General features: G+C 49.8%; 1 protein-coding gene across 7 annotated transcripts in view; it reads left to right on the top strand.

Moving 5' to 3' along the window:
* OPA1 (OPA1 mitochondrial dynamin like GTPase) overlaps nt 1-27,745 on the top strand; it is a 60,589-nt gene that overhangs the window by 4,599 nt on the left and 28,245 nt on the right. For 3 of the 7 annotated variants that reach the window (XM_042456937.1, XM_042456935.1, XM_042456936.1), the window contains exons 5-21: nt 449-502; nt 1,221-1,288; nt 5,682-5,795; nt 17,054-17,107; nt 18,091-18,195; nt 18,574-18,660; nt 19,583-19,696; nt 19,832-19,912; nt 21,032-21,106; nt 21,284-21,355; nt 22,135-22,234; nt 22,522-22,652; nt 24,519-24,591; nt 24,697-24,769; nt 25,974-26,089; nt 26,600-26,664; nt 27,254-27,330. In XM_042456937.1, coding sequence (XP_042312871.1) covers nt 449-502; nt 1,221-1,288; nt 5,682-5,795; nt 17,054-17,107; nt 18,091-18,195; nt 18,574-18,660; nt 19,583-19,696; nt 19,832-19,912; nt 21,032-21,106; nt 21,284-21,355; nt 22,135-22,234; nt 22,522-22,652; nt 24,519-24,591; nt 24,697-24,769; nt 25,974-26,089; nt 26,600-26,664; nt 27,254-27,330 — 1,459 coding nt within the window. Of the gene's footprint in view, nt 1-448; nt 503-1,220; nt 1,289-5,681; nt 5,796-13,278; nt 13,419-17,053; nt 17,108-18,090; nt 18,196-18,573; nt 18,661-19,582; nt 19,697-19,831; nt 19,913-21,031; nt 21,107-21,283; nt 21,356-22,134; nt 22,235-22,521; nt 22,653-24,518; nt 24,592-24,696; nt 24,770-25,973; nt 26,090-26,599; nt 26,665-27,253; nt 27,331-27,745 lie in introns of those variants that run through there. The other 4 variants (XM_042456938.1, XM_042456939.1, XM_042456941.1 and 1 more) reach the window with 4 other exon arrangements.

Genomic DNA, 27,745 nt, shown 5'->3' with positions numbered 1-27,745 from the left:
AAGGCTGCCTCTAGCATAGCAGGAACCTAGCGGCGGCTGCCTCTCCCTGACCTCTGTCCATGCTTTTTGGCTTTGCCTTTCCCAAGTCCTCCCTTCAGAGGAAAGCTGCTCTGTGGAGCGGAGGACTGGTGGCTGGGGAGTCCTGTGTGGATGGTATGCGCAAGGAAACGGACAGCAAGTAGATGAGACCCTCCTATGCACTTTTGTGGGTTTTTTAAAAAAACAGAACCAGACAGATCCTGGGATCTTGATTTCTACTTGGTTGTGAATTATTATTTTGACTGCCCTGTGGTCCAGTCTCTGTCTGTTGGCATCCCAAGTGTGCTTAAGTCTGCCATTACACCTGCCTGGCTCTTGCAGAGTGCAAGACCATAGTGTCTCTCATTTGCTTTGCCATTTGTTTGTATTTATAATTTTTATTTCCCCTTCTTTTGCTGGTTTTCTACAGGTTACAATTTGGTTAGTGAAGTCATAGGAGCTTCTGATCTACTTCTGTTGTTGGGTGTGTAAAAAGCACTTTTTCTCTACTGTCCCTTAACAGTCCCCCAGCCCTTTAAAAACAAGATAAAACTGGCAAGAGGCATTGAAGATGTAATAATTCTTTAACTTTTTGGGACAGTCTTGGGTCACATGTTGGCAGAGAGGCAGAATATACAAATCAATGAATAGTTTGTATGATTTGGGACTCTGGTCTTGGAAGACCCTCGTTTGCTTTTTCTTTCCATTACAAAACAGAAAGGCGCAAGGGAAAATGGAAGGTCAATGTTGTTGTTTTTACAAAAAGCATCCTTTTGCTGAAAAGCTCCTGACTCTGTTCAGAGCGACTGGAGGCAGCCCCTGTCCCTCCTGCCGTCTCCAGGCATATGGCACCCATCTTCTGCGCCTGGCCGCCTTCCTCCTTCGCGATGGGCCTTCCTCTGGTTTGGCAATCAGCACTTGTTCCATCAGCCAGAGAGCTCCCTGAGGCAGCTGAAGATGGCTGTGGGGCTCTATGTCTGCATTGTCACAGCAAACGTGCAAGACTTCTGGTCAATCCGGTTGCATTTCTGTTCAGAAAAGGGAGATTATTTTGCACAAATTCAGTATCCCAGAGAGGAAACTCATTTTAAAGAGAGCATCATTAGAAAACGGGACACCTTGTTGCTTGCTTCACACAGTTTGTCTCTCTTCTGTGCAAAATGGGGGACACACTGTCTGAGTCCTTCTGCCTTCCTTTGCAGGTTCTTCTGGGGATACAGCTTTCAGGGCGACGGACCAAGGAAGCGATCATGAAAAACAGTACAAGAAGGTAAGCTTTCAAGGAGAAACCCTGAAGAACGCAGGAGGTGAAAGGCAGAGTCCAGCAGGCAGAAGTGCAGGATCTGGGGAGCCAGGAAGGGGCCAGCCCTGCAGGCCCCAGGGCACCCCAACAGTCTCTGGACAACTGGGGAGACCCTCATGGCCAGTTTTTGGGGGTGGTGTTCAGGAGGGAGAGGTGTTCCAAAACCTTTGCCAGCAGAAAGTTGACTTTAACCCACACGGGAGGAGCATAGGCTGAGTTTGGGGGCATTTCTTCTCCATCCCAGAAAAGTCTTCCTGACAAAACTCAGGCGTGTGTGACGTTGGGACACAATTTCAGTTTCAGAAGCTCAGTGTCAATATCAGAGCGACTCTCCCAGAGTCATAAAAATATTGCTTACAGTTCCTGAGGTTTAAGTTTGCCTCACAGTCACAAATAGTGCACTCAGTGTAGTCCACTTTCAAACATGCCTCATTCTTAAGTGAAGTTACTGTGTTTTAAAACACACAGCAGCAAAGTTAAGAAGATAACATGCCCAATTAAAGGGGATTTCTGTGGCTTCCCACCTGCTGCAGCCATGTTGCTAGATGTCCCCTGTCTGTGGGGTGGACCTTCCAGAAGATGCCAAGGCTCACGCTTTGGAAAACCTCCAGAAGGAGGGAGGGCAAGCGGACTGCAGTCAGTAACAACGGGGGGCTGGTTGTCCATCCTGGGGGCCTGACTGGCTTTAAGGGGCTCTCCAAGGCCCCACATTCTTCAGCCCTCCAAATGGCTCCGGGAGTGAGAAGCCCTTGAGCAGCAGAGGGCTTGTTTTTTCCTATTCTCCAGATGGACTTACAAATTGGGAGATAGCCACACAATGATGGGTGCAGCTGCACCATTTGAGAGAAGGGTTGACTGGAGCAGGAGGGAAAGGCGGCCCTGTATCCTTGCTGGTAGACTTCAGAAGGAGTTGGTTTTGAGTAAGGCCATGCTTAAAAGCCAGGGATTTGCCATATGGCCTTGTGCCCAGAAAGATACAGTTCAGCAGAATTAAAGCACGGAAACTGAACTGAATACTGCCGTCTCCTTTGTCTGATCATTGGTTTGGCTTGGGGTCAGTGGGCGGATGACTAGGGCCCTTACAATACAGTCCTAAGGGTGACCTTCTGTCAGGGCTTAGCCTTCTGGTTCAGTAAGCTGGACATGGGATTTCCATGCCTCATACAGCTGTGACTCCCGGTGTGGGGCACCGTAGATTGCATTTGTGGTTTTTAACGCATACTTGCACACCTTCTCTGTGTGTAAGCTCCAGGGTTTGTTTGTTATTTTTACGTACAAAGTGGAAACTGGGCTTGCATCTCATCTAGATACTCTGGAGCCAAACTATGCTGTGCTGTTTCCATTCTGCAAGAGAGCTCTCAGGCCATTGAACAGCCTGTGAAATTTCTATAACTCGTTTCTGGATTATCCTTTTTCTTCTTGTTTTCTTAAATCAGCCCCAAATGGTTTACTCAGTTCTTGTTTTTGGGATCTCCTTGGGCCTTTCACCTTTGTTCTGAGGGCAGAGTAGGAGCCACATGGGGCCAGATTGTGCTGGCAGCACTTCCTCAGCCATCGGAATAGGCCACTGCGGCCCATGTGCCAAACAGGTGCCTCCAGCCCCTGAGTCATAGGAAAGCATGGCGGCTGGGCCTGTTCCCTCGAGGGAGCCGCTGGTAAGGGTTTAAGGCAAAGCAGGGTAGGCTCTTCTGCCTAAGACCCACTATAATCAGTCTGGGGGGGGGGGGGAAGGACCTCACACCTCTCAGCAACCACAGAGATGAAAAGCTCTACTAAAAGCAAAAACCATGGGGATGGGGATGTTTAGCCTGGAGAAGAGATGGTTAAGGAGTGATAGGATTGTCCTGTTCGAAGGGATGTCATATTGAGGAGGGAGCAAGCTTGTTTTCTACTGCTCCAGAGACTAGAACATGGGACAGTGGATGCAAGGTACAGGAAAAGAGATTCCAGCTCAACGTTAGGAGGAACTTCCTGTCAGTGAGAGCTTTTCAACAGTTGAACACACTGCTTCAATGCAGAATGATGGAGTCTCCTTCTTTGGAGGTCTTTAAACAAAGGCTGGATGGCCATCTGTCAATGGGGATGCTTTGATTGAGAGTTCCTGCGTGGCAGAAGTGGATTGGACTGGCTGGCCCTTGTGGTCTCTTCCAACTCCATGGTTCTCTGGTTCTATGATTGGGCTTCTGAAGCAGAGTGGTGGTCGTGAATGGCAGGAGAGTATCAGCTGTTTGAGGTGCCCTTTGATTTGACATGAGTAACTGGGACATAGTGTTTAGGCTGCTGTACTCTTCGCCCCTCGCATGAGAGAGGAAGTGGGCAAACTTAGTGGCACTGTTGGTTCCCCCTCAGTTTCTAAGCAGTGAGAGAACAGGGAGGTTTCCCTGTTGCTTTCAAATTGTCTGGCTGTTTCTGGAAGGGTCAGGAAAACCTTGCAGCCCTCCAGCTGTGCTGCTTTGCCCCAGCTTTCCCTCAGGGCAGCTGGTGCTCATGCGCCTGGCAATGTTGAGAGGCCTCTGGAGTCACTGAGCCTGGACTAGAAGCTTCCAGAGAAGAGGGAAGGCAATGGTAATAAGCCTTTCCCTGCTGTATCCCATCATTTGCTTCTGTAAGTCACTGCTACGCTCAGTAAGGTCATACATGTCTTTCATGTCAGTGGCTTAATCTCCCTTGATGGTCTGAGAATCTGGCTGGTGAACACTAAGTGGGTCAGGCCCCAGATGAAGACTGAAAGGTCGGTGGCTGAGTCAAACAGGCTGCAGTTTCGGACTGGTTTGAAAGAATAAGAGGAATCCTCATCTGGCTCTCTCTTGACATGTTCTCCCCATAGTCTTCCCTAAATGAGTGCTACTCATCTGAAGGGCGAAGCGGGAGATATAAATAAAACTTTATTATTATTATTATTATTATTAGAGAGGTTGCCTTAAGTTATTAGCTGCCCTCTTGTTTGGAGAGATACCTGAGGTTCCCTCCACCCAGAAGCATTACTGGAAGAATCCCTTCCTTGAGAAGGCCGGGCTTAACTGAAAGCACTTGTGGCCCTTTGAGTCAACATATATGTGCCATTCCCATTGGAGACGCCAGGCACATGTGGGCGCCCCTGTTTTCGTCAGCCAGCCCCATCCCTTTGTGCTTCCTGACCCACTTGGCCCTTGCTTTTGCCTTTTCTACATCGTATTTATTTATTTTACCCATGAAAACATCTAGACCCATCCTGTATCCAAAGATCCCATAGGAAAACATTCCAAGATCCTCTTCCAATGCAAGATATCATCAGCAGTGGATTTCTAATGAAGTTTTTTGCAAATGACTTTTTAAAAACAATGGTAATGTCTTGACTTACTTATGGAAGGCGGGTTCTTGTTCAGAGCAGACGCCACTGAAACAAAACAGCAGCGCATGAAGACTGTGGATGACAGATTTGAGCCTCCAGCTCCCTTGTTTATCAAGCGGCCACTTCCTTTCTTTTTAAAAACATACTCGTACATTTAAATTTCACGTGTTCCTTGTTTCTGTTCATTTTGGGGTCATGTTCTTCAGCTGCCAGTTCTGGAGTTTTCTACACATTCTATTGTTTAAATTAAAATTGTTTGCATTTAGGCAGATTGGGCCGGCTGTATAGATGCTTTTTCTACATCTGACAAATAATGGAATTGGTATGAAAATGTACAGTACATTTCTTCATCTAAGGCAGTGATGGTGAACCTTTTTGAGGCTGAGTGCCCAAACTACAACCCAAAACCCACTTATTTATTGCAAAGTGCCATGTCCCTTTGGCTTTCTAGTAACAAACTCTGTGCTGGGGCGATGGCACATGTGCCCACAGAGAGGGCTCTGAGTGCCACCTCTGACATGCGTGCCATTGGTTTGCCATCATTGATCTAAGGGATACTTGCACAGTGCTGCCATGTCAGAGCGGAGACTCTTGGCTTTCTCTGTCAAACAGATATTTTTGGTTTATGGGGATGTTGTGTGTTTTGAAACCAAGTGATAGCTGTCTGGAAAGAAAGGTATGAAGCCAGTTGTGTTTTCTTTCTTTATGTGTCCCAGTTCTGGAGGCAGAATCTGAGAGCTGCAGAGGGAACATTAGTCCCTTTAACGAACTTCTTCCTTGAAAAGCCATTGTAACATCTCTCCATTTTTAATTCCAAAGAAGCAGAAGCTTTGCCTGCTGAGGGTTCTGTTCCTCTCTTTTGTTTTTATCTGCTGGACCCTCCCCGTTTGCCCCCTTTCGCCCACCTTGCCCTGCGTGTCTCCGTCCGTGTGTCCAGTCCTTTGGTTTAACATTATTGCTCCCCTCACCTCCATTTTCTTTTTCCTCCTCCTCCTCCTCCTCCTCCTTCCCTTTGTAAACTGGCGGCAGGGTCTCCTGGGCGAACTCATTCTCTTGCAGCAGCAAATCCAGCAGCACGAAGAGGAGACGCGGAGTGCCGCCGCCGACCAGTTTGGCCCAGGCTCCTCCCAACAGAAGCGAAAGGTGATGGCTTTGGGAAAAACAAACCCCAACCGGACCGGGCCCCGGGGGCTGTGTGATCCTCCTCCTCCTCCCCTCCCCATCTGATCAACCCTTGTGATCCTTAACTTTGGTTGGGGGTCTTAGCAGTGATCTTGCAATCAACCTCTTTTTTTTCAAAAAAACCTCAAGACTATCATTGATTGTGATTCTTTATAGCCCTCTTTTCCAGCACAGTGGTTCCTGTGATTTTAATTGTGAGGTCAAAAATGAGGCTTTTGGAAGTGTTACACTTGACTTTGCTTTCAGCAGATCTGCAGAGTCACTCGAGTGTTCGCTTGCTCAGGGCTTGCAAAGGTCTACCCTTGAAGACCCAGGAGAGAGGGAGGCCCACAGAGTTTGGGGGGAGGAGAGGGGCTGTCCCTGGGTCGGTCCCTGGGATAGCAAGCGTTGCTGCTTGGGACTGAGGTAGACCCTCCATCTGATCAAGCAGGGCTCTTCTTGCATCCTTATAGATTTGAATTTTGAGAGCATAGAAGATTTGAAGCATCATTTTAATGGAAACTGACTAGCTTTCCAGTTTGTCTGGTCTGTGCAGGACGTTGAGCAGGCATGCGCCTGTTCTTGGCACGGTGACTTCTGCCTCAAGCAGCGCCATGGCCCCACAAAACCACCACCGCCCCACAGACTGGACAGATGACCTCTCAGCTTAAGGCAGCTCATGCATTGCTTTCTTCATTATATTGGCAGTTCCCAGCCAGCCCCATCAACAAGTTTGGGGCATCATTGCACCCACAAAACAGGAAGATAGGGGCAACTCCCCTCAGGCTTCTCATCATGGGCACATAATTTCTTCTTCGTGGTCTCTGCGAATCATACAAATGGGTTTCACTGCGCCTGCGCAGTGCTGCTCGGAACCTACTGGAATCACTGGGCAGAGTTTACTCTGCAACATATTGAAACTTTTTGGCGGTAACTCCGCCCACCCGTTATAAGGCCCCTGCCTTCCCGCTCTTTCCCCAGTTCCTTTTTTCCGCCGCGCTAGCTGCTTCTAGGAACTTTCGCTGCTCTTGGTTGATTGGAATCACTTTCGTTTTTTGACCTTCGGACTGTTTTTGACCATTCTCTCTCTCCCGCCCCGGTAACTTCGGACCTCTCGGCTTGTTTTTGACTACGCTCGTGCTCTTCCCCTTGGATTTGACGACTCGGAAATATGCCTGCGCCTTTCAAGAAGTGCGACAGCTGCGGGGGCAAGGTGCCCGTCCAGGACCCTCATTCCTCCTGCCTGTTCTGCCTGGGAAGAGATCATGATGCCAGAGCCTGCCACCTCTGTAAGTCTCTGTCTTCCCAAGCCAGGAAAAACCGTGAATCCCGGCTAACTTCAGCCATTGCCCTGGGAAAGGTCCGGGAAGGGCGCCCCCGCTCATCATCGCTCCCTCCGGTTGCTCCGCCCGCATCATCTTCACGGGCCAGCGCCTCAAGTGTGGTCTCTGTCCCGGCCGGGACACGGTCTCCGACCACCTCCGATGTGACCCGTGGTCCCTCGAGACCCAGTGTCACCGACGAACCCTCCAAGCGCCCCCACAAATCCTCGGGGACTAAGGGTTTCGAGCCCAGGGGGAGATCCGGGAGGAAGCCATCCCCGGAGGGCTCGCGCTCGGGAGAGCATCGGGAGTCGGAGGCTCGCACCGCACCGCTACCGTCCTCCAAGGCGTCGTCGAAAGCATCTCGACACGCCTCCAAGCTGCCCGTGACCGAAGCATCCTCGTCAAAGGCGGCGCCATCGGAAGGGGCTAAGCCATCCAAGGCCCACTCCAAGAGGACCGCTGTCCTTCTTGATTTGCCGGAAAACCCGTTCTTCCCGCCCGAAGACCCGGCGGTGACTCCAACGTCCTCTAAGAAGAGGCGTCACACCGAGGCTACTGAGGCTCCTTCACCCAAAAAGTCCAAGTCCAAATCTGGGACGAAGGACCACACTGCGTCGGAGCGCCCGGCTAAGTCATCTGAACATGCTTCTCGTAAGCATCGTTCCCCTTCCCGGGAGACTGCTGAAAGGACCTCCTCGCGCCCTGAGCCAGCTACCCCAAGACATGCGACAGCGGTGCCGACCACACCGCTTCCGCGGACCGAGGACTTGGCCGCCGCTAATCAACCGGCCTCTCCTGTGAGGGAGCCTTCTCCACTGTCGGTTCACTCGTGTGCAGACGAGGCTGCCCCCCTCTCAGAGGTGGAGGACCCATGGGAGATGGACACTGACATGTTCTTCGACACGGAGACTCAGAGGTACTACATGTCGGTCCCCAAGGAGAAGGCCTTCAGAGAATTCACCAGGCTCAACCTGCGTCCTGTGATGCCTCAGGCTGACAAGCCATCATCCTCCCAGGCTGTGGCCTCGTCCTCAGTGCCTCGCCGCCAGTCCTTGGAGCCACCGGCACCTCACATTCCGGCCCGCATTCCATCCCGGGCCAGGGTACCTGACATCCCCCTGACTTCTGATTCCGACTCCGACCGGGAGCCCTTGTCTCCATCACGGGATCCTTCGGACGAGGAAGACGATCCATCTAATCCACCCTCGCCGCAGGAGATGCACCACCCGGGCTCGTCGTCACCCACCGATGATGTTCGCGCCTTCAGTGAGCATATCATCAAGATGTGTCGCACCCTTGACATCGACCTGTCTCCACCCGAAGAAGAGGCCCGCGACCCTGTGGAGCGCCGAGTTCTCGGACGCGTCCCCACCCCACCTTGCATCCCGATGCTGCCGTCTCTGCAATCCATCGTGCAGAGATCTTGGGATACCCCGGCCTCGCTTGCTGCTTCCTCCAAGAAGGTCGAAACTCTTTACAAGATCGCACCACTGACCTGCTCATGGCTGACCGACCATCCTAAGCCGAATTCGGCCATTGTAGAAGGGGCACAGCAGACTTTTGTGCCTAAACAGGCGACATCCCCGGCTGACCGAGAGGCCAAGAAGATCGACGGCCTAGCAAAGAAAGCCTACTCTTCTGCCGCCCTCATCGTAAAGGCTATTAATTACAGTGCCTGCATGGCGGCATACATCCAGGCTCTGATGGAAAGCATCTCACCCATCGTTCCTGACGTCCCCGATGAGGTCCAACGCCGCTTGGTAGAGATCCGCGACGAGGCCCACTCCATAGGCAACTGGATTATCACCGCCTCCAGGAACGTCGCCGACTGCGCGGGACGAGGCATGGCGGCTTCACTAGCCTTGCGCCGGCACGCTTGGCTCAGGGGATCTGACCTCAACGCCAATGTGAAATCGGCCATCGAGGACATGCCTCTGGATGGCACCGGCCTTTTCCACGCCGACACCGACGAGCGTCTGAACTGCAAGTTCAGAATGAAGGCCGCTGCTAAGAAACATGGGATGTCTTCTAACCCCATCTCACCCTTCAGAAGGAGGCACCGTCCTTGGCCACCACAAGGTCAGTCCCAGGGCTCTTTCTCTCAGGATCGACAGCTTCAGCAGCAGGGCTCGCAGAGGCGCCGTTACCCCTCCCAGTCTTCCTCCTCCTCTGGCCGTCGTAATTTCCCGCCCCGGTACCGCAAGTCCCGCCGGCAGGACACCGACCAGGGGAAGAAGAGAGCCTGAAGGGACGCAGCGCACTTCGTTTCCCCGTCGCCCTTATTCTTCTTGGACATCCTACGGCCCTTTGCTAACACCTGGGCCTCCATAACATCGGACTCGTGGGTGATTAACATCGTCCGTAGGGGGTATGCCCTCGAGTTCCAAGAGCTCCCTCCAACTGGAGCGTTTATGTCCACTTCCCCCTCGGACACCCTTCTCGACGAAGTGCGCACTCTTCTTGAAAAAGGGGCAATTTCCCCTTTACCTCCTGATCAAGTGTCTAGAGCTTTCTTCTCCAGATACTTCACGGTACCCAAGGCTGATGGGGGGATCAGGCCCATCCTTGACTTAAGGCAATTGAACTTGTTCCTTGACTACCGTCGCTTCCGAATGGTAACTCTAGCCTCCATTCTGCCTCTGCTCCACCAGGGTCTATGGTTTGCGACCGTCGACCTGAAGGACGCTTATTTCCACATCGGGATCCGGGAGTCCCACCGAAGATTCCTCGCCTTCGATGTGGGCTCCGTCGCTTACCACTACAACGTCCTCCCCTTCGGCCTGGCCACGGCACCGAGAGTCTTCACGAAGTGCATGGCACCGGTGGTGGCTTACCTCCATCAAAAGGGGTACATGGTCTTCCCATATCTCGACGACTGGCTATTCGCCGCCGAGTCCCAGACAGAACTGCAGGAGGCACTCTCATTCGCCTTACACCTTTTGGACTCCCTCGGTCTGGTGGTCAACCGGGAGAAGTCCCACTTCCAACCTTCCAGACAGGTCAAGTTCATCGGCGCCATCCTCGACTCTGAGACATGCTCCGCATTTCTCCCTCCAGACCGTTTCCAGGCGCTGACGACCGCCATCAGGTCTTGCATCTCTCACAGAAGGGTGAGGGCCAGAGACGTCCAAGTCGCCCTGGGCCACCTGGCTTCAACGACCTTCGTCACCCCCTGGGCAAGACTTCGGCTCCGACCTCTCCAGTCCTGGTTCCTCTCCGTCTTCTCCCCGTTGGAAGACCCTCCTTCAAGGTGGCTCACGGTACCGAGACCGGTGGCCGCGTCCCTCAGATGGTGGCTGGACAGTTCCAATGTCTGTACCGGGATGCCCTTCCATCAGCCCCAGGCACAGCTCACCTTGACAACCGATGCATCCCTGGAGGGCTGGGGCGCCCACCTGCTCGACCTTGTCATCAAGGACAGGTGGTCCCCACAGGACAAGCGCCTCCACATCAACGCCCTGGAGATGCTTGCAGTGGAAAAAGCATTGAGGTCATTCGAGTTTGCAGTCTCAGGAAGAGTGGTTCTCCTGAGAACGGACAACACCACCGTGATGTACTACATCAACAAACAAGGTGGTACCAGATCCAGGACCCTGCTCGACCTCACGCTCCGCATCTGGGACTGGTGCATCCAGAGATGCGTCCTCCTCCAGGCGATTCACCTCCCCGGGGAGGACAACGAGCTGGCGGACCGCCTCAGCAGGTCTCCATCGGTGTGCCACGAGTGGAGGCTCCATCCCGAGACGGTCAGCGACCTCTTCGATCGGTGGGGAAACCCCCGGATCGACCTCTTCGCGACCAGCCGGAACAGCCACTGTCTCCAGTTCTGCTCCAGGAGGCGTTTCGACGGATCCCTTGGAGACGCGTTCGCCTTCCTCTGGACGGGGGAGCTCCTCTACGCCTTCCCTCCGTTCCCCCTCATCATCAGAGTGGTGTCCAAGATGACAACGGACCGCTCGCATGCGATCCTGATCACCCCGTGGTGGCCGAGACAGCCGTGGTTCGCATCCCTTCTCCACCTCTCCAGGCGATGTTTCCTCCGCCTCGATCCCCGCCCGGACCTGCTGTCGATCCAGGACGGACGGATTCTTCACCCCGACATCGAGAGTCTGCCGTTGGTGGCCTGGAGGATCCGACCCTAACCGCCTTGCCGGAAGCTGTGAGGACGGTGATCCTGGCTGCGAGGAAACCTTCCACCCAGCGCTCTTATGCCCTAAAGTGGAAGAGATTTTGCCTCTTCCTTGACCAAAAGGGCTTGTCTCCTGCACAGGTGTCCACTCCAGTGGTGCTGGAGTTTTTGATGGCACTTCTGGATGGGGGGCTGTCCCTCGCATCCATCAAATGTTACCTGTCTGCTATTTGTGCCAAATATCAGTTCGGGGGGAGGGTTTCTTTCTTCAAGGACCCCTTGGTGAAGGGGTTTCTGAAGGGTTGTGCCAATCTTTACCCTCCTGTGTCGGTACCAACACCGGCTTGGAGCTTGGAGTCGGTGCTGTCCGCCCTCCAATCCAGGCCCTTTGAACCGATGGCCACAGCGGACTTGAGACTTGTGACTTGGAAAACCGCTTTTCTTGTGGCCATCACCTCTGCCCGCCGTGCGGGCGAACTCTGTGCTTTGCAAAGGGACCAGCCATTCCTAAGGTTTCACAGGGACAAGGTGGTCCTCCGCACTGACATCTCCTTCTTGCCGAAGGTTGTGTCTACCTTTCACATGTGCCAGGACATTGTGTTGCCCACTCTCGCATCCAACCCGATGTCGGATGAGGAGAGACGCCTGCACTCTCTTGATGTCAGGAGAGCGCTGGCCTTTTACATGGACAGAACTGCTGCCTCCAGTCGGTCCGAGAGACTTTTCCAATGCTACTCGGAACCGAAGAAGGGGTTGCCTGTGTCCGCGCAGAGGTTGTCGAAGTGGGTGGCTGGTACCATCCACCTCTGCTATGAACTGTTAGGCAAGCCTCTCCCTGGCAGGGTTCGGTCTCATTCCACGAGGTCGATGGCAGCGTCCTCTGCGTTCCTGTCGGGTATCCCATTAGAGGATGTCTGCAAGGCTGCTGTCTGGTCCCAACCTCTGACTTTTATTAAACACTATAGGTTGGACACCAGGGCCATCCGAGACGCAGCTTTCGGGAGGGCTGTGTTGGTCTCAGGGTTGCATTGATTGCACTGCTGATGATGTTTGTGTTTACTACACTTGTACAGTTGACACTGTTTACATGTTGTTGAATGTATGTTTGCACAAGTCTTATGGGATCGGTCTTGCATGACCTCTGTTCCCTTCTCAGGTTTAGCAAAGTTATTGCTATGTGATCTGTCCATGAACAAACAGACTGACTCTTTATGGTTCAAGGTATTTTATTGTAATAAACATACCTTTGGTTTACCATAGCTTTGGTCTCAGGACACTCCCTCCGCCGCATACCTTAGCTTGTCAGTCTAAACCCATTTGTATGATTCGCAGAGACCACGAAGAAGAAGGACAGGTTGCTCACCTGTAACAGTATTTCTTCGAGTGGTCATCTGCGAATACATACAAATCCCACCCGTCCGTCCCCTCAGTGTCCTGCTCACATTGGCTCTCTTTCCATCGCCTGCTTGGCGGAAAAATTGCGGAACTGGGGAAAGAGCGGGAAGGCAGGGGCCTTATAACGGGTGGCGGAGTTACCGCCCAAAAGTTTCAAGATGTTGCAGAGTTAACTCTGCCCAGTGATTCCAGTAGGTTCCGAGCAGCACTGCGCAGGCGCAGTAAAACCCATTTGTATGTATTCGCAGATGACCACTCGAAGAAATACTGTTACAGGTGAGCAACCTGTCCTTCCATTGCATATCTGTAAATGAATTGTGCATCTTTACTTCTTACCTCTCTATGAAACCATACTTTTCTACCTTCCTTAGTGCAGTATCTAATAGCCTTGCTCTCTTCAGGGTTATTTGGTCTTATCCTAATAATAGCACAGGAGGTGCCCAGTTTACACAGCCATGGGTGCCATCAGAAGACTCGGTGGCAAACGGCTTGCTGTCTTGTCTGCCCAAGGCGATTTTATGCTACTGTATCTGGCTGCCCTTCCCTGTCTTTTGGAGCTCAGTGGTGTTCTCTCCTCAGCCAGTTAGATAAGACTTGTTTTAATCTGTCTGTTCAGGCTCACCCTTCATCCAGTTGGAAACAAGATTTTACTGAGCTGAAGAAGAGTCTTTCTGGACCAGACCAAAGCAGGCCTCTCTGGTCCAGCCAATGGCCAGCCAGTTGCCCCAATGGGAAGCCCAGGCAAGGGGCACAAGTGTAAGTGCACTCTCTTCCTCACGTTTCCTGGCACTGGCTGCCATGAGACTGGATGTGACATACCTATCCTGAGTAGCCATTTTTCAGCCCTCTAAAGATAATGGCAACCAACACTATGCTATGAGTTCCACAGCTTAAGGAGGCACCTTCCCTAAATCTCCTGTCTCACTCCACACCACTGGGTTACTTTTGCTTTGAACATTAAGAGAAAGGATGAGGGGAACCTTCTCCCAGTCTGCGTTCTCCACACCAGGCATTGCTTTGCCTACTACCGCCTTGTTGCCCCTTACTCACCTTTTTGCTAAGCTGGACCACCTTTTCTCCCACAGGAGCAGCTCCATTCCTTTGGTTGTTGTGGCTGCCTCTGCAATATCCTTCTTTCAGTCACTGTGACCAGAAAATTGCACAGTATCCCAGATACAGATTTGGGAAAGGGGAGTGTGAGGTTGGCACTTTGAGCTTTGATTTCTGTTTTAACTATGTCCTATATGGAATTTCTCTCTCATTCATATCTATCTATCTATCTATCTATCTATGAGAGAGAGAGAGAGAGAGATTGAGTTGACACTTTAACTGAGAAGTCCACTGCCACCCCACCATCATCCAAAAACCTCTTTCACGCTGAGTGACTGCCAACTTTTCCATGTTACGATTTACCCTCCCTTATATATCACTTCATGCGTGTTTTCTTTTCATTTGCTGGTTCAGTGTCCATCCTCCCCTGTTTGGAGAGGCCCTTTTGCACTTCTTCACAATGTATGTTTCTTCTCATCACTCTATAATTTAGCATCATCATCATCATCATCACCACCAAACTAAGCTTCCATCCTACTCACCCCTAACTCCTGTTTGTTTATGAACCCATTGAAACCTGAAGATCTTGGGGTGCTAGCAGGTTCACATGGGGAGATGTAGCCTCTCAAATAGCCTGGACCTAAGCTGTTTAGGGCTTTATACTTCATGACCAGCGCTTTGAATTGTGCTCAGAAACGAACCAGTAGCCAGTGATGCTGTTTCAACAAGGGAGTTATATTCTCCTTGTAATGCTGGCTCCAGTCAGCATTCTGGTAGCAACCTGATGATGTTTCTGGACCGTTTCCAAAGGCAGCCCCATGTAGAGTGTGTTTCAGTCGTCCAAATGGGATGTAAACAAGGACTTCCAGTAGATCTTTCCCCTTTCTCAGCTTTGCATTTTCGTTCTTAGTAAGACTTTCTGCCAGTTTACCAGGAGTACATGTTAAATGGCCTGCCCTGTAGTTTCCCAGCTTTTCCCAGGGTCTTAAAAATAGACTGACACTAGCCACTCTATCTGCAATACTCCAACACAGAAGCTGAGTATCAGAGATAGAGAACTGTTGAGCCTCATTAGGGTCAGAAGGAGTGGTCCCAAGGGCCACCTGGCGCAAGCCCTGGAGCCTCCCTGGCAGTTGGCCACCCAGCCGCTCCTTGGGGCAAGCCCACCTTCTGACAGGCCGCAGATTTTAATTAGAGGACCAGCAATTAAATACTTTCTCTCTCATCAAGAACAATTTCCTTAATTCTCTCTTTCTGGAAACATCTGTTCAGGCACAGGCACCTGCCTAACATCTTCATTGTTGAAGGCAGCTGGAAATACTTCATTCAGCATCTCTGCAGTCCCTATATCCTCCTTTGGAATGCCTTTAATTCCATTGTCATTCAGCGGGCCCACTGCCACCCCAACCCCATTTTGTTGTTGTTGTTGTAGTTGTTGCTGTTGGTTTTGATGCTCTTTGCAGGCTGATGTGCACTTGTTCCATGGCACACAGCAGGGTCTAAGAGCTCACCCTGAGAGGAGAGGCAGGCAGGCAGGCAAGCAGTGTGCTTTGCTAGTTTATCATAGAATCCTAGAGTTGGAAGAGACCCCAAGAAGGGCCCTGATCCAGTCCAACCCCCTTCTTCTGCCATGCAGGAACTCTCAGTCTCCATTGACAGATGGCCATCCAGCCTCTGTTGAAAGTCCTCCAAAGAAGGAGACCCCACCAGAGTCTCCAAGGGAGCATCTTCCACCGTTGAACCGCTCTTACTGTCAGGAAGTTCGTCCTAATGTTTAACGTTCCTTTTCCATTATTTCATTCGTCTTCCACCTCCCTCCCAGAGTGGAACCCAAGGCAGCTGCCAAAAAGAATCATTTAAAAAACCTTAACCATAAAAATTTAAAATCAATTAAACATTCCTGCATTAAAGAGTGTAAAATCATTTAAAAAGACATGCAAATGCTTTTTTACAAAGAAACCCCCGCACATCCCAGCAAGAAGCCTCCCTGCCAGTCCCACCGCATGAAAAGCCTGTTTAAGCAGGAAGGGCTTTGCCTGCCGACGGAAGGAGAGCAAGAGAGGGTCCAGAGCCTGGGAGCAGCTGCCGAGAAGGAAGGCTTCCTCTCTCTGAGCCGAGAGAAAGCCTTCCCCTGAGAGCTCTGGCAGGTCCCTGTCAGGAGATATAGGGTCTTTCCTACAGTCTGGGCCTAAGCCACGTAGGGTAGGAGCATTACTTTATACTTCATGGTGATGAGCAGAACCTTCATTTGTGCCGGGACAGTAGTTTCTGTTGAAATGCCTTCCAAAATCCTCCCTCAGTTGAAAAATAACTAGAGATCACTGCACTAATATTGGAGTATTGCAAGCTCTTTCTTGCAGCTTCTGCCTTGATTCCGCAAAGAATACCTAGTCGTGGGTAACTGAACTACTTGTAACTCATTGCTGCCAAGCTGTGTCCTCCACCTCCTCAGGACAAGAGAGATGTCCGTTCTGTTTCCTTGTCTGGGATGGAGAGGAGTTGGGAACTGGCAAATGGGGGGTCATGGAGAGCCTCTTACTCCAGAAAGATGCTTCTCGCGTAGCGGAGCATCAGTGGCCTTGGCTACCTTTTCCAGAGTAGATTTTTCTTTAACATCTCAGGTGCCATAAGTCTCCCTTTTTCTCTTGGTGCTCTCTTTTTGTCTTGGAGCGGGACAAAACCTGCTGATCCCAAAAGGACTGGGGATTGCATAAGTGTTCAGCGTAACTGCTGGAATTATGGGTCCCTATTGAAAGCAGCTTTTCAGTTTAAAAATATTTTGCTCATGAGGTGACCTTGGCAAGTAATATTCTGGAGGTGCAACTTAATTCATACCGGTTGAGTCTTCTTTATCCAAAATGCTTGGGACCAGAAATGTTTGGGATATTTGGGGAATACCTGTATTTGCATATATGTACATAGTGAGATACTTGGAGCTGGGACACAACATCCGTTTATGTATTGTATACACCTTCTATATAGAGAAGCTAATTTTATACAATATCTTTTGATCATCTTGCACATGAAACAAAGTTTGTGTACATCAAACCGTCAGAAAGCAAAGATGTTATTGTCTCAGCCACCCATGAAAAACCCTTTTGGTTTGGGGAATAGCTTGGATTTTGGAATCCTGGAAAAGGGAGACTCAACCTCTATGGACTGTGGCTTTTTAGTATTAAAAAGAATAGGCTGTAGTTTTTTAAAAAGCAAGAAGAGCATGGAAACTCTCTCTGTCCCTAGTTTGCTTTTTGTCTCAAGCCATCAGTTTGACTGGATGCTCCTTGGGAAACGGACAGAAAACAAAGCCTGCTTGTTTATGCCCTTGTCTTTTGCTGCCTTAGGTTTCCGACAAAGAAAAGGTTGACCAGCTGCAAGAAGAACTGCTGCGCACTCAGGTAGGAATCTCACCTGATGCCAGATGGGCTGGGAAAAGACAAAGCACAAAGGCTCATGTGAACTCCTCATCCTCCACAGTTTTACATAGCAATATGGGTTACAACAGCCCCCTACAATAGTCTCAGGCGTCCCAAGGGGCATGGGCCACACTTGGCTGAAGGCTCTTGGCCTCCGAAAATGCAGAGAGGACGCTTTGAAAATGTATGAAGAACCAGACTGGGCCAGAAGAAGTCAGGAACGACTCAAAGTGGCAATTCTATAATAAATACATTTTTCCCTACTGAAGGAAATAGGATTGAATTTCCTCAAGTCAGAGGCTCTTAACCTGTGCTTGTCTTTCATTGCGCTGATCACTCCTCCTTCCATTCCTCCCTGGACTCCCTCTAATGCCTCTCTGTTTGTGTCAAAAGGTTGTATGTTTCTGGCATCAGGGACACACACAAACTTGTCATTTTTCTCCAGTTTGGAAGAGGTCATCATTTGAAAATGGAAACAATTAACAACAGCCAAAATGATTTGGCTTATACAACAAAATGTTTGATTACTGATGGTCCTTCTATTATTATTATTATTATTATTATTATCGTATTTATACCCTGCCCTTCAGCCCCAAAGGCTATCAGAGCGGCTTACAATTATTATTATTATTATAGTTGTATTATAGAATTATAGATAAAATATATTCTATCAAAAAGCTGGTTTGGTTTCTTACCTCTCCAGACAAATGAAGTGGGCTATTTCTCTGAAGACGCCAGCCACAGATGCTGGCGAAATGTCAGGAGTAAGCCTTTCTGGAACAGGGCCACAGAGCCAGAAAACAGCTATAGAGTGGGCTCTGCTGGGAGACCATGATTCTAAGCAAGTGAGGAGCCATGGCTGCCTTTTAGTAGCAGAGAGCTTTCCCTCCCCTTCTTCCTCTCCATCCTCAACCTCCCCAGACCCCCTTCCTGCCCTCTGGGTTTTAACGTTTGCGCTTTTGCAGTTGAAGTACCAGCGGATGCTCGAGCGTTTAGAGAAGGAGAATAAGGAGCTGAGGAAGATTGTTTTGCAGAAAGACGACAAGGGCATTCACCAGAGAAAGCTGAAGGTACAGCCAGCAAACTTTGTGCCTTCCTTGCGTGCCTCCCTCCCGATCATCCCTGCTGCCCTTGAATACCTTTGCTCCCTGCTTTGCACAGCAACTCCGATGGATAAAAATATTCCCTTTCATTCCAGGGCGATGTTATAGCTTGATATAGTAGTATGAATGCCTCCTGGGCATTTTACCTTGGCAGTGACAATTGGCTCTTACAGACAGGATCCCTTATTCACGAAAGGGCCAGCTTCCGTTGGTGGCCTCTGAGATTAAAGCACAATGGTCAGCAGGGAAACAGTGGCCTGCTTTTACAACTAGGTTGAAATTAGCCTTTCTCAGACTGGCTTTGGCTCGGTTCACTTGAGTTAGCTTTTCCCCTTCCTTCCTCAGAAGTCCCTGATCGACATGTATTCAGAAGTCCTGGACACTTTGTCGGATTACGACGCCAGCTATAACACCCACGATCACTTGCCTCGGGTAAGCAAGCAAAGAGTATCCAGCAGCTTTGGCATTGCCTGCAGGCTGGCAGAGCATCAGGGTTTTCATTTCAGCCATGAAGAAGAGGAAACGATGCTCAGGGAATTCTGTGGGAAATACCCACTTGATTTTTAGAACATGGGCAGCAATATTTGATCTAGTTCAGGGGCATGGCAGAAACATAGAGGCATGAGGAGGAGAACCGAGCTGGATCACACGAAGCAGTTCTGCTGCCCATTAGTCTGTCCCCACAGTTAGTCTTAAAGGTGCTACTGATTTTCTAGACGAACACAGCTATGTCTTTAAATTCTGCTGTTATTAACTCTATGTATACCCCACTTATTCCCAAAACTGGGACTCAGGAGGTTTACAAATTAAACCAAATATAGTATAGGTAAAACATACAGAAGATCTTCACTGAAGTGGGACTAAATTATTAAATATGTTAGTAAAAATGTTAAAAAGCAACTGGACAAACAGTGCAGTTAAAATATGTGCAGCAGGCTTTTTAAAGTCCTTTGGTTCTCTGAAGCCTGTCAGGGTCAAGGAAGGCTTTGCTTGCCAAAAGTCTTCAAGGGCAGGGGTTCCAGTACGAAGGCCTCTCCTGAGTCGCTGCTTCTCGGGACAGAGAATTTCAGAGCCTTAATTACGTTTTCTGTAGAGACATGCTTTTGTTTGTTGTCCTGAGCCTCCGAACTCCATTCTGTGCCACGGATTGCTTTCAACAGCTCGGCTTTCGTATTTTTCTCTAACTACAATTGGAGCTCTGAAAAGCTTTGTTTCCCTTCAAAACATCACTGAAGAATCCATTTGTCCTGATAAGATTTATGGGGTGATTGGGGAAAAGCTGTAGTTGTCTGAAAACAGAAAGTCATGTTTTAGTATGTGTTTAAAAGACAGTGACTGTATATTTTTGCTTAAGGTTGTGGTGGTTGGAGACCAGAGTGCCGGCAAAACCAGCGTCCTTGAAATGATCGCGCAAGCCCGGATCTTTCCGCGCGGCTCTGGAGAAATGATGACCCGTTCCCCTGTGAAGGTATGGAGGTGGCAGGACAGCGGAAACTGGAAGTATTAGACAATTACCATTTGGAAGGCAACCCTTGGTTTTTCCTTCTACGGTTCCCACAAAAGCTGTTCAGAGGTCCTTGCTCTTTTCTCCTTTGTTCATTAGGTCACCCTGAGCGAAGGCCCGCACCACGTGGCTATGTTCAAGGACAGTTCCCGGGAGTTTGACCTGACCAAGGAGGAAGACGTGAGTCGGAAGCGGTCATTTACTGTCTGGCTTTGTGGGAACACGTCCATGACTTGGAAAGTGCCCTGTCCACACAGGGGCAGTGTGAGAAAACACACCCCTGTGGTAAAAGGGCTCTGAGGTCTGGAGCATGGGTCTGAGTTTAAGCTTGACCATGGAGACGACTGGCCAGCCTGGGCGCCTGAGAAAAGGGCTGCCTGCCCACACATAACTCATGGGGATGGCTCTGAGCCTTTGGGGGACCCAGGGGGGTCAACAGGGTGTGGGGGGGGTAAAAGACGCATGGTCACCTGGCAGTAAAGAGCACCTCCTGCGCAGCCTCCATTTGCGTCTCCTGTGTCTCTCTCTGGAGGACCCTCGGAGTGCGTTCGCCTTTGAGCTCAGAGGATTATAGTCTTGCATGGCAACTGCCTGGCAGCAAGTTTACCTCATTGGTAAAATTTCTTCAAAACTGAGGCAGAAATCACGTGGCCCTCCAGATGTTGTTGGACTGCAACTCCCATGTGTACCTTAGCCTAACTGGTGGGTGAGGCATGCTGGGAGTTGGAGTCCAACAACATTAGGGCTTTGTGGGCCTTTATGAGCACTTCAAATTGGGTTTGCAACTCAAATGAGCAGCCACCGGAGATAAAATAAAACTGGGGTTACGTGTTCCAGTCACTGGGTCCCCAGCAGCAAGCAGGCTGCCATGTTTTAAACAAGTAGCTTTCCCCAAATATCTGTGTTTCTTTAAAGATTGCACAGTGTGGGCGGTGGAAGCAAAGCATGTCAATTCCATTAAAGTGAGCATTTCTTGCTTGTTTCAAAAGGTGTTTTTTGGACAGAGGTGATTTGGAGGTTCCTGTGGACTAAAAGTGGCCTTCAGGAATATCCCAAAATGGCCACGTGTTTCCCATCCTTGCTGCCGGAGCCTTGTTTATGGGGTTGGAGGGAGAGGATATGCTCTGTGCGTCTGGAAGTTGTTTCTGTTCTGTTGTTCTGGTTTTCTTGGGACATAGAACAGACGTGTCCCTTGAAGAGTTCCTTTCCAATTTGCATAAAACGAATGCAGCCAGTGTCTGATGTGAGCATCCTGAGTCTGATTCCACATTTTTGGCTGTTTTCTCTCTCTGTTGGCAGCTGGCAGCCTTGAGGAATGAAATTGAGATCCGGATGAGGAAGAGTGTGAGCGAAGGCTGCACAGTCAGCTCAGAGGTAAGGGCTGGGGCTGGGGCCGCAAATGCCCTCCGTTTCCTCAGGGGCCTTGTCCTGCCCTCCTTCCCAAAATCACTTGCATGGAGGAGAGCAAGGTAGCCCTGAGCCCTGTCCCGCTGCTGCTCTTCCTCCCGTCAAGGAAGCTCTGTAGCCTCCCTGCTTTGCTTTCTCTTGCAGACCATCTCCCTGAGTGTGAAAGGGCCAGGCCTGCAGAGGATGGTGCTGGTCGACCTGCCCGGTGTCATCAGCGTAAGTGTCCGGGGCTTGTCAGCTGGCGCTTGGCACAACTGGCGCAGTCCCCTCCTGACTGCCAGGGAGGACGGCGCCCCTGGCCCACAGTGTCCAAGGGCCTCAGGGCTGGCTCTGGAGCCAGGGAGGGGAGAAAAAACCGGGACTTCTGTATTCGGCCCAATATCTAAAGAGCTCCGGTAGCATAAAATAGAATAAATTTAACCAATTTGGAACAGTTCCAGAACAGTAAAAAAACAAGCAAACCTTAAGCAGACTCAAAGCATACTGAACAATTTGACAGAAGACGATAGTATAAAAACAATTGACATTTTAAGACACTTTGAAACAATGCGCATGTGTGGATTTGGATGAAGTCAGTTTCAGAGGCAGTGTTTTTGGCAGCCATTGGCCTCCGTGTTCTGCATATGGAGTGGTGCAGCAGAAAAGTCCCTGCTCCCACATCCTCCCAGGCGATGATGTTGTTTTTGTTCTGCTGGGATGCAAAGGAAAGACTTCCTGCAGGTGTATATAAGGAGAGTGCTGTGGGGGTCCCAAGCCATTTGCCCTCCTCAAGCTCAGAGCAGGCACATACCTAGAAAGTTTGGGGACATGTACCTGTCGGTGGCAAGGTGGCTGCACCAAGTCCTTCCTTATGTCCTCCTTGAATTCCCTGCCATTCTGCTACATTGGATGACAATAGGGTTCAAGGAAGGTGCGTTAAAAAAAATAGATCCCCTTTTCTTTCCCATTATACCAGTTGCTACTGTCCCTGCATCCTCCCCTGTCTATTTTCGCAGACGGTGACTTCGGGAATGGCTCCCGACACAAAGGAAACCATCTTCAGCATCAGCAAAGCCTACATGCAGAACCCAAACGCCATCATTCTTTGCATCCAAGGTAAAGAAGGAGGCTGTTTCAGGGCTGGAATTGCCTTGGCTCTTGCTGACTGAGAACCTCTTTCACTTGAATTCCCAGCCCCTGGATTTGCAAATGATGGCTCTCTGTTTGTGGGTCTGGAATGAGAGGGATGGCTCTGCCTCTGAATGGCTGGCCTCTTCTTCTTGCTCTCTGGTGGATGCCTGCAAGTGGCTCACATTCTGGGCTTTTCTCTAATTTGGGCAGGTATTCTTGTCTTTTCTTTGCGTAATCTGTGAGTCGGACATGGGCTTTCCTTTTCTATCCAGATGGGTCTGTGGACGCAGAGCGCAGCATCGTCACGGACTTAGTCAGCCAGATGGACCCTCAGGGCAAGAGGACCATCTTTGTCTTGACCAAAGTGGACCTTGCTGAGAAGAACGTGGCCAGTCCCAGCCGGGTGAGGAGGGGAAAGCAACGGGTTTTCTCTCGCAGGGGCTCTTTGAATCGCCTGGAAAGGCAGGAAACGTGAAGGAGGAGCCGCAAGGGTGTCCTTGTTGTGGCAGCTTCATTCAGCCCATTGCCAGCCACAGAAGAAGGATAATGGTTCTCCTAGAAGCCATATTCGCTGTGCTGAAACTGGGCAGCTGTTCTTTTCCTTCCAGGCATCGGAGAGATCCATTTATTTAGTCCAGCACCTTCTTTAGCAGTGTTGGCACAGCTCATGCCACTTGGGAAGTGAAAAGTATCAAAGGTTGTGCCGCCTTTCTTCCCCCTCAGTGTGGGCTTGCGAAACGGTCAAATGTGGGTTGTTCCTTGGCTTGTGAGGGAAAACTATGCTGCCTAGGGTCAAGCGGTCTTGAGCTGGCTGGTAGTGAAGAGGGTTGTCCTGCGTGGGGCCAAACACATACATACTGCTCCCAAGTTCAGACTAAAACCCAGAACGGACTCACCATCTCATAGAATCAGGATCCTAGAGTTGGAAGAGACCGCAAGGGCCCTGATCCAGTCCAACCCCCTTCTTCTGTCATGCAGGAAATCCAAATCAAAGCATCCCCATTGACAGATGGCCATCCAGCCTCTGTTTAAAGGCCTCCAAAGAAGGAGACTCCACCAAAATCTCCAAGGAAGGAGTGTGTTCCTCTGTCAAATGGCCCTTACTCTCAGGAAGGTCCTCCTAATGTTGAGCTGGAATCTCTTTTCCTGTAGCTTGCATCCATTGCTCCATTGGGTCCTATTCTCTGGAGCAGCAGAAAACCAGCTTGCTCCATCCTCAGTATGACTTCCCTTCAAGTGCTTAAACATGGCTATCATCATTTCATCTCTTAACCTTCTCTTCTCCAGGCTAAACATCCCCAGATCCCTCAGTCTCTCCTCATAGGGCTTCATGGTTTCCATGTCAGTGTTCAAATGCTTGAATATTTATCAGGTTTTATAACCACTGGCAGGTTTTATTATTCTTATTGATTTTATCCATTCTAAGAACAGCATTGTGCAAATTTACAGTGCTTTATAAATATAATAATAACAACAACAACAGTTGAGGACTGGAGGCTGCCAGGTTTACAGAAAAGGTCTGATTTTTGTAAGCAGAAAGAAATCTGGGAGGTTTCTGATACTTAAGAATACTATCATATGGTTAATCTGTTAAATAGGAATGACAGAGGAAATTATAGTTTTGTTTGTGTTAACCATTGGAGATTCTTCTGGGTATTGGGAAAATATTATTAAGCTGTGATTTAGGTTTTAAAATTAGTCGTTAATCTATTCTGGCTGACTTTGCTGTGGGTACTAATGGTAATGGAATACAAATGGCCAATAGTGCCATAAACTGAATGTGAAGCGGCCCTAAACTGGAAACAGCAAAAAGTGTCCCATCAGGATGCTGCCAGGCTCTATTCTATGATGAAGTGAAACTAAACAGTGGTTGGGTCAAAAAAGCATCCCTTAGCCCTAAGCCATGTCTTGGCAAATCAGTTCAAAGACAGGAATTGCTGAAACCTATTCCTTATTTTTAAAGTACCAAGCAGGTAGTGAGATACAGTTGTTTGCTGGTTTCATGCAAGTGGTGAAGTGGGTTCTGAAAACGTATCTGGGAATACATTTCTTAGGTCTAAATTCTCTCTTTGGTACTAAGTAGAGTTGATCTGTTGAGTCAGCTGAACTTAGGTTGCTGTCCCTTGAAGTGTGGGGTCAGGGTCCGCTCCGTTTGGGGTTGAATCTTTAAGGCGGCATTTCTGTACTTTCTTATGCTGTTTTATGTCCCAAGTAAAAGGAGTCGACGACAGACTGTGAGAGGAACTGGGTTTCTTCCCTGTTTTTACAGATCCAGCAGATAATTGAAGGCAAACTCTTCCCGATGAAAGCTCTTGGATATTTTGCAGTCGTTACTGGAAAAGGTAAGGGAACTAACTTGCCCCTTTCAACCAGTAGCAGGGGCTCCTTGGGCTTGTTGGATGATTTTAAGCACTCTCCCCTCTCTTTTGTTTTCTTCCTTTCTCTAGGAAGTAACGCTGAGAGTATTGAATCTATTAGAGAATATGAAGAAGAATTTTTCCAAAACTCCAAACTTCTGAAGTATGCCAATGTTGGTGGTTGCTTTTTAAAGTCTTGGTCTTGGTAGCGTCATGCCGTTGCAGAATTCCTGGCGGACCAGAATCCATTTTGGTCTCTCTAGGCGTTTGTAGCGTGGTTCGCAACGGACTGCCAGGACCAGATTTCCGATTCTGTCTGGCGGTCCTTTGAATGGAGGGGGCCTCCTTTAATGAAACAAGCGAAAGGACCTTTGGGACGATCAGACTCTAGAGCTACAGAGTTCTATGAATTCTGTGTCAATACTTTTTCTGAATCTGCCCCTGAACTCCTAGTGTTTGCTCTGGAGGCAAGCAAGAGCTTGTGCGTTGGTGCATTGCATGTCTGGAAAGGAACATCCGCAGGGGAATGTGAGATGCCATGGGCTCTTTTTCCTCTTCCACTAGAAGCCTCTGCGGGGAGTAAGTGCCGCTGCGTCCAAGGGGCCTGACTCCCTAGTAGGCCCTTCTTGGCTGCGGATCTGCATCCTCCAAGTAGGAAGAAGGCAGAATGAGAACATTTGTGCAGAGCAGTGCCTTCAGACACTTCTGAGCATGGCTCTCAGGCTCACTTTGGCCATTGTGAATCTCTCTCCCTCTCTCTGGGTTAGACCTGAGTTCCTGCCCCCCATCCCTCCCTTGGAGCTTGTGTGCTTGGGGTGCTTTAGCCTGGGCTTTGCAGTCAGGTTTTGAGGGATGGCTCTGGGGATGATTCCAGTGCCATTTTGTTTCCCCATGGCTGCCCTCCTTCCCGTCTACATTTTAGGGACTTCTCTTTATGAAAGTGCGGCCCATGAACCACTTTGTGATTCCCAGGACTTAAATGTTTTACCAAATTTTAGTTGTAGTTTTTGGGGTTGTGTTACATTTACATTGTTACATGGAGAGCCATTTTGGAAAAAAGGCAAGATATTATTAATGATAACAATATTAATGGTATGTGTAGGAACATCACGATGTCTTTGGCTCCCCTGCAACATTTTAAGTCTGCGGGAAGGCAACATGGTAAAATGGCTGTACACCTCCTATTTGTGGGAGCATTTGGAACAAAAAAACCCACACAGAGACCCGAAAACAAGAGCGGCTGCAGCACTCCCAGGTCCCTGGGAGGACTGGAGGGGGGTCCAGTCCAGCCCTCTGGCCCCTGGCAGTTGCCCGCCCCGGTCAGCTTGACTCCAGTAAGAGGTCCTGTCCTTCCGTGTCCCTTGCAGGAACTGCATGCTGAAGGCCCACCAAGTGACCACGCGCAACCTGAGCCTCGCCGTCTCGGACTGCTTTTGGAAGATGGTCCGAGAGTCTGTCGAGCAGCAGGCCGACGCTTTCAAAGGTAATGGGGCTCAATGAGAAATTGTTGGCGGAAAGGTGCCCCTATCCTCAGGAGCTGAACAGATCTCACTCTGATTTCCACAGCTCCCCTAGTTCAACAAGCTGAACATGAGTCAACAGTGCTATGCGGCAGCTGAAAAGGCCAATGTGATTCTAGGCTGCATCAACAGAAGTATAGTGTCTAGATCAAGAGAAGTAATAGTGCCACTCTATTCTGCTCTGGTCAGGCCCCACCTAGAATATTGTGTCCAATTCTGGGCTCCACAATTCAAAAAGGATGTTGAGAAACTGGAGCCATGTGTCCAAAGGAAGGCAACTAAAATGGGGAAGGGTCTGGAAACCATGGAGCCCTATGAGGAAAGACTTAGGGATATGCTGGGTCTGTTTAGCCTGGAGAAGAGATGGTTAAGAGGTGATATGGTAGCCCTGTTTAAATATTTGAAGGGAAGGCATATTGAGGAGGGAACAAGCATAGAGTGTCACCTCTGGTCCCTCTGTCTTCTCCCCACAGCGACCCGTTTCAATCTAGAGACAGAATGGAAGAACAACTATCCCCGCTTGCGGGAGCTGGACCGGGTGAGTGTGGGTCCCGAGGGGGAGGGATCCAGGGGTCAGGGCAGGCCGGCAGGTGCTCCGCTCGGCAGCCATTGTGTTGTCGTGCAGCTGCCCTTTCCCCAGAAAGAGCAGCCAGCCCTGCCCCTCTGTAGCTTTTGACACCAGGCCGCCTCTTCATTTTCACAGGTCTTTCCTTAGGTAGTTGGCCTGAGATGGCTGGTTCCCCACTCAGCCATAAAAACAGATGTATGGCGTGACTCTCAGCCTGGCCTGGCCTGCCTCACAGGGCCGTTGTGAAGAGAAAGTGGAGAAGAGTACAGTAGTACACAGCCTTGAGCTCAGTTCAGGAACAGTGGGACAGAAATGTAGCAGATGAATAAACTGGGGGAAATGGGGTGTTTGGATGGCCAGTTTCCCACGCTGTTTTTGCAATACTTGGAATGCACCAGTTTGGCCCTTCAGAAAGACAAACGAAGGACTGCAGTGGCTTCTTATCTGTTGGGTCCGTTTGCTGACAGCGCCAGGCCTCTCAGGTGTGGCTCCATCCGGCCTTGTTTAGAGAAGTTACTGCGTCTGTAGCAACAAATCCCATTTTTCATTTTCTGTTCAGAATGAATTGTTCGAAAAAGCCAAGAACGAAATCCTTGACGAAGTCATAAGCTTGAGCCAGGTGACGCCAAAGCACTGGTACAGTAATGGATTGGTTTTCCTCCTCCTTCTGTTTTCTTAACCTTTTCCTTATGGATTGTGGTAGGTTCTGCTGTGAAGGAAATGGCCAGGGGTCCCCAAACTCATTCAGACACACAAACATTGTACAGAGAGAAAGATGTGAGAAAGACACAGCAATATCAGAGAATCCCAGGGAATATATAGCAATCTTATTCTGTGAATGCCTGGCTGTTTTTCTTACCCTCTTTAGAGAAATAGCAGCCTGTGTTGACTGTTCTGGTTCCAAGTGTTTGGGGCATTTTCTAGGCAGAAGCGGGTCAGTGCTGGAGGCTGTGAATACTCTGGGAAGAGTCCGTTCACATCCCTCTGCCGATGGGGCAACATCCACGCTCCCACTGCAGCCCCCAAGTCTGCTCCGGAGGTTGAGAGGAAC

The sequence above is a fragment of the Sceloporus undulatus genome, chromosome 3 (assembly GCF_019175285.1).
Source record: "Sceloporus undulatus isolate JIND9_A2432 ecotype Alabama chromosome 3, SceUnd_v1.1, whole genome shotgun sequence".
Taxonomy (NCBI): domain Eukaryota; kingdom Metazoa; phylum Chordata; class Lepidosauria; order Squamata; family Phrynosomatidae; genus Sceloporus; species Sceloporus undulatus.
The sequence above is the reverse complement of the archived record's forward strand: the minus strand, read 5'-3'. Positions and strand labels throughout refer to the sequence as shown.